At 34.2% G+C, this 12832-nt stretch overlaps 1 protein-coding gene across 2 annotated transcripts; it reads left to right on the top strand.

Moving 5' to 3' along the window:
* The first annotated feature begins 48 nt into the window (after window positions 1-48).
* Window positions 49-12656, top strand: LOC128994746 (U1 small nuclear ribonucleoprotein A). Of its 2 annotated transcripts, none has more exons than XM_054419501.1 (6): window positions 49-209; window positions 7141-7229; window positions 7628-7800; window positions 10348-10567; window positions 11599-11698; window positions 12385-12656. In XM_054419501.1, the coding sequence occupies exons 2-6, from the start codon at window positions 7163-7165 to the stop codon at window positions 12542-12544; spliced, it is 720 nt and encodes a 239-aa protein (XP_054275476.1). In that variant the 5' UTR covers window positions 49-209; window positions 7141-7162; the 3' UTR covers window positions 12545-12656. The 2 variants fall into 2 exon arrangements, with proteins under 2 accessions (XP_054275476.1, XP_054275477.1); XM_054419502.1 differs by having other exon boundaries at window positions 51-218.
* The last annotated feature ends 176 nt before the right edge of the window (window positions 12657-12832 follow it).

Genomic DNA, 12832 nt, shown 5'->3' with positions numbered 1-12832 from the left:
CTTTTTTTCTTTTTCGTTCGTCACCGGCACCATTAGCTAGCATTATTGTTATTATTAATTATTATTTATTAGCAATACTGTACTGAAAGAAAGTTAAGTTCCAACTCCAAGTTGAACTTGAAGCCGAAAATCGGAATTAGTGAAGAATTCTTGAAAGAATAACTTCCGTCAGTTTTCCTTGGATTGATTAGTGTTTGTGTCTATAATAGGTATAATAGGTACGTAAGCTTTTAATTCAGTATTCGTTAAAAGGCCTACGGTAACTTGGTTTAGCTAGGACCATAGACAAACCAACACAAACTAAGGGAGTATGTTTTATCTATGGTTAGGACCTTCAGCAATTTCAATTGTTGTCATTGTCAAACACAAGACCCTACGTATGTCTGAACATTACTCCTAAACTAAGGATTAAGTTTAACTTAGTGGAACAACTGTTACATTCAGATAGGCTAACTGGAATAGCATGAATAGCTTAAAAAGCCTATATTCCTAACCTTTCCACTAAGTTATTAAGGGCTTTGCCAAATCTACTATTAACTTGAGGCTAATCCCTTAGGAACATCGAACGTGGATAAAATATGAAGATTTTTTGGGCAATGAAAGCCTTCTATCAACCAAACTGCAATGACATAAGTTAGGCCTGAATTAGGTAGGTAGGCTAAGTTAATTTGTTGCTGGCAGTCTTAGCAGGTCTAGCCTCTAAGACCCTACTTAGGGCCTAGGCCTACTCAACCCTAGATCTGGCGCTGGTCGATTATCGACCAAGACAACATTGGTTGGGTTTTTCTATCATAAAATATTAAAACATTTTTGAGCGCAATGAATCTTAAACTTAGGCTAACTTAACCATTGACTTGGAGAGATTCCATTCTGGGGATTCATTTTCATATAGCCCAAAACATTATCGAGCGAGTAACTTATGTAGCGAGAAACATAGTTGGAAAAAATAAAGAGTTTAAAATATATTTTGGCAACAGAAAGTTTGATCATCACCTGACAGCTGTTTTTGGCAATTGACAATTGTAAGTTACCTATATAACTTACAATATTGTTAACCCTTATAATAATATAAGTAAGTTATGGGTGAAAAACAGATTTCGTACATTTAGCGGTAGCCTAGGTAAGAATGCATAGCCTAACCATAGCTACGAATCTGGCCGATAATTTACATCAATATCACTAGGGCTACCTACTTCTTCAGGATCATCAACCAGCCCTTAAAGATCACTTAAATCTTCTTATAATGCACCACGTAGCCTATATCACTACTTTTTACTTTTTATTTTTAACACTAAAACAATGATAAATGTAATAATACACATCAGTCATCGGTGCGAGGTTTTTTAACCAAGTTGTTTACAAATAGGCCTACACACGTCAGCTGTCTGCTACAATATTTTTGGAACAAAAATGAAAAGCGTCTAGAAACAGACATCAGGAGAAAGCTTAGAATCTGCCGAAAACAACGATACCGTACCAATCTCAATCCAGTTCAATCTGATTCAGTCAGTCCCAGAGCCTTCCCCATAAACAATGTTTGTGTGTCGCAAAAGTGATGCATAACACCACGGCGGGTGTGTTGTGCGTCGATTACGCGACGCGTAACACTCGGAGGGCTAAGTTACCGGTACATATTCTGATACTACAATAAATTCCCTACAATTCTCATTTATATCTCCAAATCCGAATTTGGCTGTAAAAATGTTAACTTAACACTAAACTTACGGTACGGTATGTGGTTTTTAAAATGTCATACAAATTAACTTAACTTTATGTTTTCATAAAAAAATTCAAACTTTTACATTTACACCTCAACTCCACAAAATTTTAGAAACAACAGCATCTTATTTCTAAGGTATCTCTATATATAAATGCGAAATTACGATCAACTCACAGGCCAAACCATATCCACCTACTGTAGAAGCATGTGTTTTTGCATACGTATTCCTCTTATAGTTTCTAAACAATAAGAAGCGATTTTATAAAATTCCCAATGGGCCCTGCCCCACAGAAGGTCAAAAGTTAGCATGGAGTTTGTATAGAATAATTTGCTTTGGTGTTTTGTTTGAATTCGTCTGCAATTTATTTAATCATCAGCGGTTAGAATAAAAATTAAGTTTACTGAGGTATAATCATTCATAAATGCCTCCAGGATTGATTATTGACAATATATTAGGTTAACATAACTTACGTCGTCAATCCTAAAAATACTCTTAAATGGCGACTAGTTTTGAAACATCAAGGTTTCATTGTCGAGCCTCTTGCCTCTTAAAAACATTGGGACATCTTGTCGTCGTCATTATACACATAGGCTAGTACATTTTACATATAAACACGAACGGACACAAACTATTTACAAATACCCCCGCCGCAGCAAACCTGCAGACTAAGCGAATTTCCATTTGCCTGATTTGATTACAATTAAATCCATTCAAATAACATTAGGTTTAACGAGCACCTAGGTTTGCTGCCTACAGGGCAATATAGTGTGTTTTTAGTAAAATATTAATAGCTTAGTATAAAATAAATAGATTAAGCGCATGTTTGATCCAAATATGCATAAACAAGCAAACTACAACAGGTACTTATTCTCCATAAGAATAACATGGGAATTTTTAATTTAGCCTACAATTTTCTCCGTAACCAATAACCATACAAAAACACTTCAATATACTGAATTATTTGTTTTTTAAGCTCTTGAAAATGGTTTAGAGGAAATTTGGGAAATTTTATGTTATTTCAGGGTCAAAAATGAGAAAAACCAATTTTTACGGATAAAACTCTTTTCCCATGGTCCGATCATGCTGGTTCGCGAACTCGTTCGAATAGACGTAGGTTTACACGTTTGTACCAAATTTCATCGAAATCGGATCATTTTGGCTCGAGTTATCGTGCTAACGGACGCATATATCTGAATTTGAACGGATGGTGTTTTTGGCCTCTAGGGACCTCAAAATGACCATGAGTACTACGGTAATAGCTTATTACCTATATGGGAAATTTGCTAAAACATGTGAAGAACGCAAGCAGAGGGGACGAACAAACTCATCCTGAAGTTACATTTGCCAAAGATTCAATGGATGGTGAAACATCTATCAACAATGACATATCATCCAAAAACAGTCTATGAAGGAGATAGTTTGGTGGCGATAGGTACCAGGTACCATGACGTTCAAAGTACTGCGAAGCAAAATGGAAAGAAGAAACACCGGGCATGTACTGCAATGGTGGTAAAGTGCAGCTACTACCTTTGCAGCACCTACCTAAACCTTTATGCAGTCTGGTCATGGGCAACCACCCTGAACATACGTACACTTTATTGACCGCGTGAGACATTAAAATAGCTGCTTTAATATGACATCGATTGGAGCAAAACAGGTTGTAGCTGAATTGTTGACTGAAGGCTGTTGGAAAGCACAAATTTATTAAAAATTTCAACCAATCTGAAAGTTTCCTTAGCGAAGCACGGGTATTCCGCTAGTTAGTTATATTTGGAAATTATTGCGATTAGGGTGACCAAGAGTACTATATACTAAATTTATCATTAGAAACTAGATTTTTACCTGAAAATAATGGTCCAAAATTTTTCTGTTGTCACAAAAACTGAATAATAAGATTTTTTGAATTTTATAATAATGTAATACCTCTCGTCCGCTGGTCTCTGTCGCCATTACTGTGAACTGACTGACTAACACAAATCAAATCAAATCAAAATGTCTTTATTTCGTAAAAATAATCATTTTTACAGTTTTTACAAAATACAGTATCATATTACCATAAGAATATAATATAACACGTTGTCTATAAGAACATGATTGTCTATAAGAATATACAAACATGAACAATTGAAATGATCGTCTAGGGGCACATGGGATTTTTAACCCTTTCAGTGCTATGAAACGATATATCGTTGTTTTAAAAAATCTCTAAGGGATATGGAGAGGAAGGTTATTTTAACAAAAAGTAGCAAAACGGCCATTGTTCATAGGATACACTAACAACCACTTAGCTAAAAGATTTGCCCAATCCGATGATTTCGGGGTATATGTCTAAACCAAGGATTATGAACACCTCACTATGCCCCAGTGGTAGTATATAAAACTACAAACACACAGGTCACCAATTATTTGCCACACAGGACGGGATTCGAACCCGAGCAGACGAATGCCACTGGCCAAGTGACACATACCCTAGCCTTCTCGGCTATCTGTGCTTGAAGACTGAGGAGTCAAAAACCGGTATTTAAGCTGACGCCACCGATTGCGAACAGATAGCGCTACAGATGGTTGTTCAATGCGTTACTAGGTAGCAGCACCAGTTAGTCACGGACTATTTAGATGATATTTTTTAGTTGAAAGACAACAGTGATCATAAATGTGTTCCTGAGACTTTGATGCAAAACATTAGTTTCCCTAAAATTGCTATATTACGATAACCTCGTCCAACTAAATCAAAGTTAAATTCAATATTACATTGTAAACTATAAGTTATGTCTTTTGATTTTATGAGATTTTGGTTTCAAACAATGCTATCAGAACATTAAAATGTATAGGAAAACCAGGAAAATTAAAACAAAAAATAATTTTTATTTAATGTTTACTACCAAATACCGGGATTTATCTTTGTTATATATTGCCTTATTATTCAAACTTAGCCTAATTAATAAAATAGTGACAACATTACAGTTAAAATTAAACAACAGGTATTGGAATTAAAAGGCAAACAAAAAAGTCTTACGAAATATGAATTATTGGCCTAGCACTGAAAGGGTTAATTAACTTTATATTAAATCACATACTTAAAATTACACCTAAAATGCACAACTTAAATAGGCCTAAGTTAGCTCACGTAAAATCAATCTGGGAGGTGAGGTCATTAGGTGGGGAATTAATAAAGTTAAAGAAAAAAAACTTTAAATGTGTGGTGTACTCACACTAAAAACTCACAAAAATCTGATCAAACCTAACCAAATATCAAACTGTTAAGTTAGCGAATTTATTTGATGCCAGAAAAGGTATTTAAAAGTTAAGGGTGTTAGGTCAGACCTAAATTAGGTAAAGTTTAGGGTTGTATGAACCTAGTTGTTAGTTAGTGATAAATAATTTAGCTGATTAGAATGAATAAGTTAGGCCTAATTGTTAGTGTTACTTATGTCTCAAAACTTGTTGTAACTAAAACACTGCAAAATAGGCTAGTCCTACTTTTAAGTTTCTTGTTTTTAAATGCAATAGTACAACAACAGTCTAGGCCTAGAGGCAACTTAGCAAAAGAACTCATCTTTAATACACGGCACTTTTAGGCCTTGGCTAACTTTATGTTAAGAAAACCAAGTTCAATAACTTAAATATATGTTAACGCCAACATTTGTGTTTTTCATAGGCCTAACTTACTTTGTTGTAAGTTTAATACCTAACAATAATAAACTAGCCTAGCGACTCGATCAAACAGCCTAACTAAAACAAAAAAACAAAAACATCTAAACTTATCAAGTTAAAAAAATAGTAAGTTAACTAGCCCATAGGCTGTAAGTTAGATAACTTTATCCTTATAGCCTAGTATTTATTGTATTTATTAGCCAGTAAAATGTCTCCAAAGCCACAGGGTCCGCTCCGTGGCTGGGACACCCGGAGATGGGGAGGGGGCCATTGCACAGCCGGGTTCCTGAGCCAATGTGGCCAGGCCTACTTTCTTGTATATTACCATCTAATGAAGTTTTCTTTCTTCAGGGTCAACAATCTTCCAACCTTGTCCGAAGGAGGTGTATATGGATTGGTCTACTAAATTTCTTTTACGGTTTAACTTAGATTTTGTTAGACTAAAACTATTTAAATTCTATGTGGCTTCCATAGTCACTAACACTAAAACTAAACTTATAAACTAGGTCTTCTGGGTACAACCCTGTCACAAACAGAATAGCTATTTGCAGTGGTCAATTTGTGGCGGAACGGCGTTCCAGTACTTCTCTTTTGTATGGATATAAAAATATTGGCATAAATCATAAATAGGTAGGCCCACATAAATAGGTACTAATCACATTAAATAGGTGACAGTGAACCGGCACCTTATTTTTACTAATCGATCGGCCATTTGTTTATTAAGTAGCCTAGCCTACGCCATTGCTGCTTGAGAACTGTAGATGGCTGTGTAACTTAAGCTAGTAAGAAGTTTTTTATTGTGGCACAGTCATATCCAGAAGACCTACAGTAGCCTAGATTGTAGTGTTTAGGTTCCTTCAAAATGCCTTTACAAATTAATAAAGCCATGTACATTTCTATGCCCTAGGCCTTTTTAAAACATTCTGACAGATCCTTTTAAACTAAAATAACTTATTGTATCCAAGTAATATATTTATTAATTGTAATTTACTTATTCATTTCTAATCAGCTAAATTATTTATCAATTAACATGAAGAAATTTGTGTTTTGCAGATTTGTATAGGGTATTTTTTACGATTTTTAGCATTCTTGTGAAAGGGCATACCCTAAGTTACTTGACATTATGTGTTACATTTCAAAATGTTACTTTGTCAAGACAAATACAGATTTAAAATCACATTGACGTTAATATTATACCAAATTTAATTCATAAATAGCCTATATGTGATTTCTCACAATGGAGATTAGTTTAATCGAGTGCATGGCAATTGGTAAAGTGAATTGAAGATAATATTATACTTAACATAATACTTAATTTTATAAAACTACACAGTATTTGTATAGCCTAAAAGTGTCATTGGATATTACTAAGCTTATTTAAATTACTAAATTATTAAGCTGTTCAAAACTTTTTACTTGGATTGGGCTTAGAATCATGCAGGTAATATATTAAGGTATTTCATAATGTTTAAGCATTCTTGATATTCGTAGATATTTAAGTGATGAATTTAGAGATTATTGAAATTTGGCTGATGATTTCCTTTCATTGTTCTAAATCAGCTTTTTCTTTAATCTATCGTAAATTGTGTACCGGTACATCTCATTTTCATAACTCAGTAGAAAAATAATCAGCCATACCAATTGAAGCAAAAATAATTTCTACCCTACAGGTTAAACAACACAAGACACACGCTAAGCCTTTCCTACATACCACTATTACTAACTAGGTCTCCGTTTTAACCATGTGTTTGGATATTTCTTTCAGATTGAATTAACAGCAGGTATCAATGATGGACATCAGACCAAATCACACGATATACATCAACAACCTGAACGAGAAAATAAAAAAAGAAGGTAAGACCAATTCGACACCTCACCTACGTAATATTTGGTTCCGCTTTTTGATTTCCATTCTTCCATACAACTTAATTGGCTCTACCTCTAAATTTTTACTCTCAGAAAATACACTATGAACGAAGAGTTATGTTTTCAGCATGATAATACAATAAGTATTCATTCTTTAGCCTATTTAAGTTAGGTGCTGTCTATGTGTCCTAATAAATAATAGTTTACTGTACATGCACAGTCTACAACAATTGGTCAAATGCCTGGCTGTTGTCAACAAATTGATGCTTAAGTTACTCTTCTAACCATTCAATGAAATTACTAAACCTTCATTTTATTCAAAAGTCTAAATTTTTAGTGATTTAACCACATAAATTTCTCCAATTTTTTTAAAATATTTGTTTCAGAGCTCAAGAAATCTCTCTACGCCATTTTCTCTCAGTTTGGACAGATAATGGATATAATAGCTTTGAAAACTTTGAAGATGCGTGGTCAAGCGTTTGTGATCTTCAAGGAAATTTCCAGCTCGACAAATGCCTTGAGATCCATGCAAGGGTTTCCATTTTATGACAAACCAATGGTAAGTAACATTGGTATTATGTTCTAAAACCATTTTTATAATTAACAAATATATTTTGAAATGCTATAAAACCAAAATAGAAATTGTAAGAATAGTTAGAAGTTATTGTAAGAAAAGGTTTTATAGGCTCAATATAAATGTGAAGCCGGGTTTTAACAACTAACTTACCAAAAATTAAACAGGATATTTTGCTTTTATTATTAAAACTTATGTAGTCTATATTTACTAATTTTGTAATGTTATTCCAAATTTCTACGGACCCAAGTGACATGATTCATAAATCTCAATCAAAATCCTACTTCTTTGTAGCTTTAATTACATCAAAAACTGCTGAAGATAAAACAAAAGTAGTTTTTAATTAAAATCCATGTTTTTAGCCCCGAGCTGTAATTAACTAAAGAGTAAGTTTTTCCTTCTTCAATCAGTTCAAAGGTAACAATGAACAGGCCTGTACACACATGGTAAGACTGGTTGACATTGCCACCAGTAATGTAAATATTCGTGTGTGTTATGTGTTCTAACTTCAACTAAGCTACTTCAGCCGAGATTAACGTGTATGATGATGGCATTGTGGTGCCGAAACGCCTGTAACAACTGTTTTAACTGTTGAACTGATTTTTGAAGGTAAAGCCTATTTTTTAGAAAGTCATTTTGCTTAAAAATGATAGTTTTCAATGTATTGATTTTGGAAACCAAGATATGGTAATTGGATTACAGAAAATGTTTTAACGAGGTATGATTGTGTAGAGGCTAGCATATTTTTGTTCATAAATAAATAGTCTTCCTGGTACTAAATTAGTATATTAAATTTATCTTGAGATTGGAGAAAAGTTATCGCTTAAAAATGAAGCAGAAGATAGAAATAGTTAGAGAAAATTACAGCAAGAGCAAAAACCTCACTTATTGATACCTCATGTAGATGGAGGACAGTACAAATATTACAATATCCTTCGGGGGCTACAGTGTATTTTGGTATTTACAGTTACTGGGTAAGTTACAGGGTATTTTTTTAGGTATTTCGGTACTTTTGTAGAAACTGGAAAATCCATACAGTTTTTATCCACAAGCCATGATCGGGTCAACTCTACTTCGCCGTAAAAAGGTGTTTCTAGCAGCCAGTGTATAAGTTAGTTCATATACAGGGTGATTGATATAAGTGTGAAAGCGCTGTTTTATTCTAAAGTTATAAGAGATATAAAAAAATGTTAAAATTGTAACTGCCTTCTCAAAGTTGGGGCCTTATTAGAAAAATGGCGACTAAAGTTATTACTTTCTCCCCCTATACCATAGTATATGGAGAAAGTATTGTTTTCGTCAAAATTTTCGAGTTTGAGTTTTGAGTGGATATATTCGTTTTGGGTCCCCCTGGACCCAAAAAAGTGGTTTTCGAAGTGATGTCTGTGTGTGTGTGTGTGTGTCTGTGTGTCTGTGTGTCTGGATGTGTACAGAGCTAGAGACTACACCTGTCGTCCGATTTCGATGAAATTTGGTATGTAGGTTCTAATCCATGGTATCTCCAGGCGTTTTTTTCATTTTTTTGAAATTTTGATTTTTAATGGGGATTTTCCCATAAAAACCCATAAAAAACCGGAAAAATCTGATATTCTCAAAAATAGCCCGAACGATTTTGATAAAAATTTAGTATGTTGTAGCCCTTTAAATTCTGAACAAAATGGTACAAATCCCATTTCTGTAAAAATTACGGATCAAAAGTTATGGTAAATTATGTTATTTTCCCATAAAAATCCCATAAAATAACGAAAAATAGGATTTTAGACAAAAAATCCGTTTTTATTTAACATAGTATGTTATGATCCTTACAATTTTGATAGTTTTTCTCATTTCTTAGAAATTTTTATTTTTAATGGGTATTTTCCCATAAAACCCCATAAAATGACGGAAAAAAAAGATTTTCCCAAAAATGACCTGAACGATTTCGATAAAAATTTAGTATGTTATATTCCTTTATATTCTGAACAAAATGGTACAAATCCCATCTCTGTAAAAATTACGGTTCAAAAGTTATTGTAAATTATGTTATTTCCCCATAAAAACCCCATAAAATAACGGAAAATTATATTTTACCAATATTGGCTCGAAAGATTTTGATAAAAATTTAGCATGTTATAGTCCTTTAAATTCTGAAGAAAATCTTACAAATCCCATTTCCGTATATTTACTCTCACCGCTTACACATGATAAAGGTTGTTGACAAACTTATGGGAGAAAGTATGTGTCAGAATGCTGATACCGTTTATTTTTTTAATTTGATCAAAATTTAAAAAAAAAAGATCCAAGGCAGTTAAAATTTTTTTATATCTCGAATAAAACAACTTAATAACTTTAAATATTATGGACTTTAACTTATGGACTTTTAATAACTTTCAAATAAAACAGCTGGCACACTTATATCTATCACCATGTATTGACTAGGTTTGTTTCTTGAATAAGTGTTCTTGGAGGAGGTTGAAATACTCAGCTGCATTTATGGACGGTTTCAATGGCTTAGTGAAACAGATTTTGAAACCACATACTGTTCGGTTTCAGAGGATACAGTACTCCAAGTCAGACTCTGACATGATAGCCAAGATGAAAGGCACGTTCTCAGAGAGGCCGAAGCGTCCCAAGAAGGTGGTGAGTCACGACGATGCTGCAGACAGCAAGAAGGTGAAGAGGAAGGCAGCTAAGGAGCAGGCTAGAGTATACCAGCAATCCTTGGCCCCTGCGCCTGCAGCTCCTGTGCAGCAGATGCCAGTGGTACAGCCTGGTAAGTGGTTATTAATACGCTGTTTGCAAGTTAAACACGTGTTGCATTGCAGGGGTATCTTTATGACATTATGTCAGCTTACAGTACACCTCAACCAGCTATATGTCAGCTTACCTACATAAGTGTTATGTCAGCTTACCTAACCGACTCTGACAGGACTATGACTAGGCTTAGGATGAACCCAAAAAATCCGGTTAACAGGCAACTAGGCTATGTATAGGCCTACCTGTTGAATACCTAAGAAATAAGAGTATTATTGATATTATTACAAAATACTGCTGCATATAATATACGTGTTCGAGTTTAAAATGTTTTATTTTAATGCATACTTTTTACTCAAGCAGTAATGCTGAAGATAACTGTAAAAATTCACTGCATAACTGATAGAAGAGAGATCTGTCTGTTCTATACTGCAGTACTGCAAATTTTACTTCAGATAATTGGTATACTTAGCCAGAAAAAAACACAACTGAATTTTAACCACACTGATTATAGTCTTAATGAAGACGTACATTATTATTTACAGATATTATTTATAACCCTAAAGTCTTTAAAAATTTCAGGATCAAAACTAAACGGGCATGATTTTGTATTGCTGTGTTGTCATTACTATGTTGATTATAACAGTAAGCTATCTTTTGACTAAAAATAAGGTTGATTGATCCAACCAGTTGAAATACCAGAGTAGAACCATAGACAAAAAGAATTAAATATAGACCGTCAGCTGTGCTGCGGTTACCATAGGTTCTGGCGCACACCGCTTGGAGCACCACGGTAGTTACGGCGTACACGCTACGTAAACTACAGCGGTGTGCGCCGGAACCTATGGTAACCATGGCAACCGCAGCACGGCTGACGGTCTATATTTCATTCTTTTTGTCTATGGTAGAACTCACCTCTATTTTTTAAATGTGCAGAATCGGTTAATTTGAGTGGTGGTGAATCTAGAGATCAGTTTTAAGAGAGCATCTATTGGACACAGAATCAAACAAAGAATTGCTGCATAACACTCTGATGTGATTGTTTGATAGGTGCAGCAACAGTGCCGGAACAACCTCCCAATCAGATCCTGTTCTTGACCAACCTTCCTGACGAGACCAGTGAAATGATGTTGTCTATGCTGTTCAACCAGTAAGCATTTTTAATTTTATTAATTCTATTCAGGTTTTAATCCTTGGTTCTTCTTCAAAACTAGTTGCTTTGCAACTGTGGTGAAGACAAGGAAATGTGATTATTTGATTGTACGGTCAATAATAGTTACACATCCATCCACAATGAATCGCACCAACCGACCAGAAAGAATTTGAGTTTTGTATGGGACCAGGAGGTGATCATGGTATCATCGAGATCACAATATATGGATAGGTATTACTGCAATCAAGGGTAGATGATCAGCAATGTTGTTCTGGTGTAAACTGTTTTAAATATCAAATATACATTTTAGAATCAAAACCCTGTTTTTTTTTATGCTAAGAAAGATTTGTTTGATTAGTAAATGGTTATACAATTGCTGAAGATAGTAAATCACTTTACCTATGTCATGATAACAGGTATACTTCTATAGAAAAGTGTTCACTTTAGCACAAGAAACACAAAAATCAAACTATTCCTTGTGCTTTAGTGGATTCTTTGTCTTTCAGGTAATCCTAACCTCAAGGAAACATTTTTTATGGAAAATCCTAGACCATTGTTTTCTATGTTTACATCCATGGAAATGTTTTTATAAAAACTTAAAGGAATAGGGTCATCCTCATATTTATACAAAATAAGTTACTGAAGGACTGATCTGATAATTTACCTTGATGTTTGTTTTCTAGGTTCCCTGGTTTCAAAGAAGTTCGATTGGTTCCGAATCGCCACGATATTGCGTTTGTTGAGTTTGAAAATGAATTGCAATCAGGAGCCGCCAAAGTTGCCCTGAATGGTTTCAAAATCACACCGACACACGCTATGAAAATATCATTTGCAAAGAAGTAAAAGTGTACATCCTCACATCCTTTTTAGGTTAAGTCAGATACTTTTTACCAAGTGTGTCCTGCTGGTATCTCATAATTTTTCAAATATAATGTAAATTGTAAAACCCTTGTAAGTGTTTGATTGTTGAAATAATTCCTTCTCTAATTCATGTATCACATAAAACATCAATTGGGAAGATAGGAGGTATTTAAGTAAATAAAGTATTAACGCAAACGTCAACCTAACTCAACTAAACCAAGTACAGGGTTTCTTGTACCTTTAAACAATCTGTCAGCCAGTCCAGGCCAG

The sequence above is a fragment of the Macrosteles quadrilineatus genome, unplaced genomic scaffold (assembly GCF_028750875.1).
Source record: "Macrosteles quadrilineatus isolate MER2022 unplaced genomic scaffold, UCM_ALF_1.0 Scaffold_5__1_contigs__length_97177068, whole genome shotgun sequence".
Lineage (NCBI taxonomy): Eukaryota > Metazoa > Arthropoda > Insecta > Hemiptera > Cicadellidae > Macrosteles > Macrosteles quadrilineatus.
Note: the sequence above shows the minus strand (reverse complement) of the source record. Positions and strands in the feature narration are given on the sequence as shown.

Bases quoted from the DNA above. Each gene is read 5' to 3' on its own strand.
- LOC128994746 (XM_054419501.1), top strand. From the start codon at position 7,163: ATGATGGACATCAGACCAAATCACACGATATACATCAACAACCTGAAC. The intron at 7,230-7,627 runs GTAAGACCAATT...TATTTGTTTCAG, and splicing joins CGAGAAAATAAAAAAAGAAG to AGCTCAAGAAATCTCTCTAC. The intron at 7,801-10,347 runs GTAAGTAACATT...GTTCGGTTTCAG, and splicing joins CATTTTATGACAAACCAATG to AGGATACAGTACTCCAAGTC.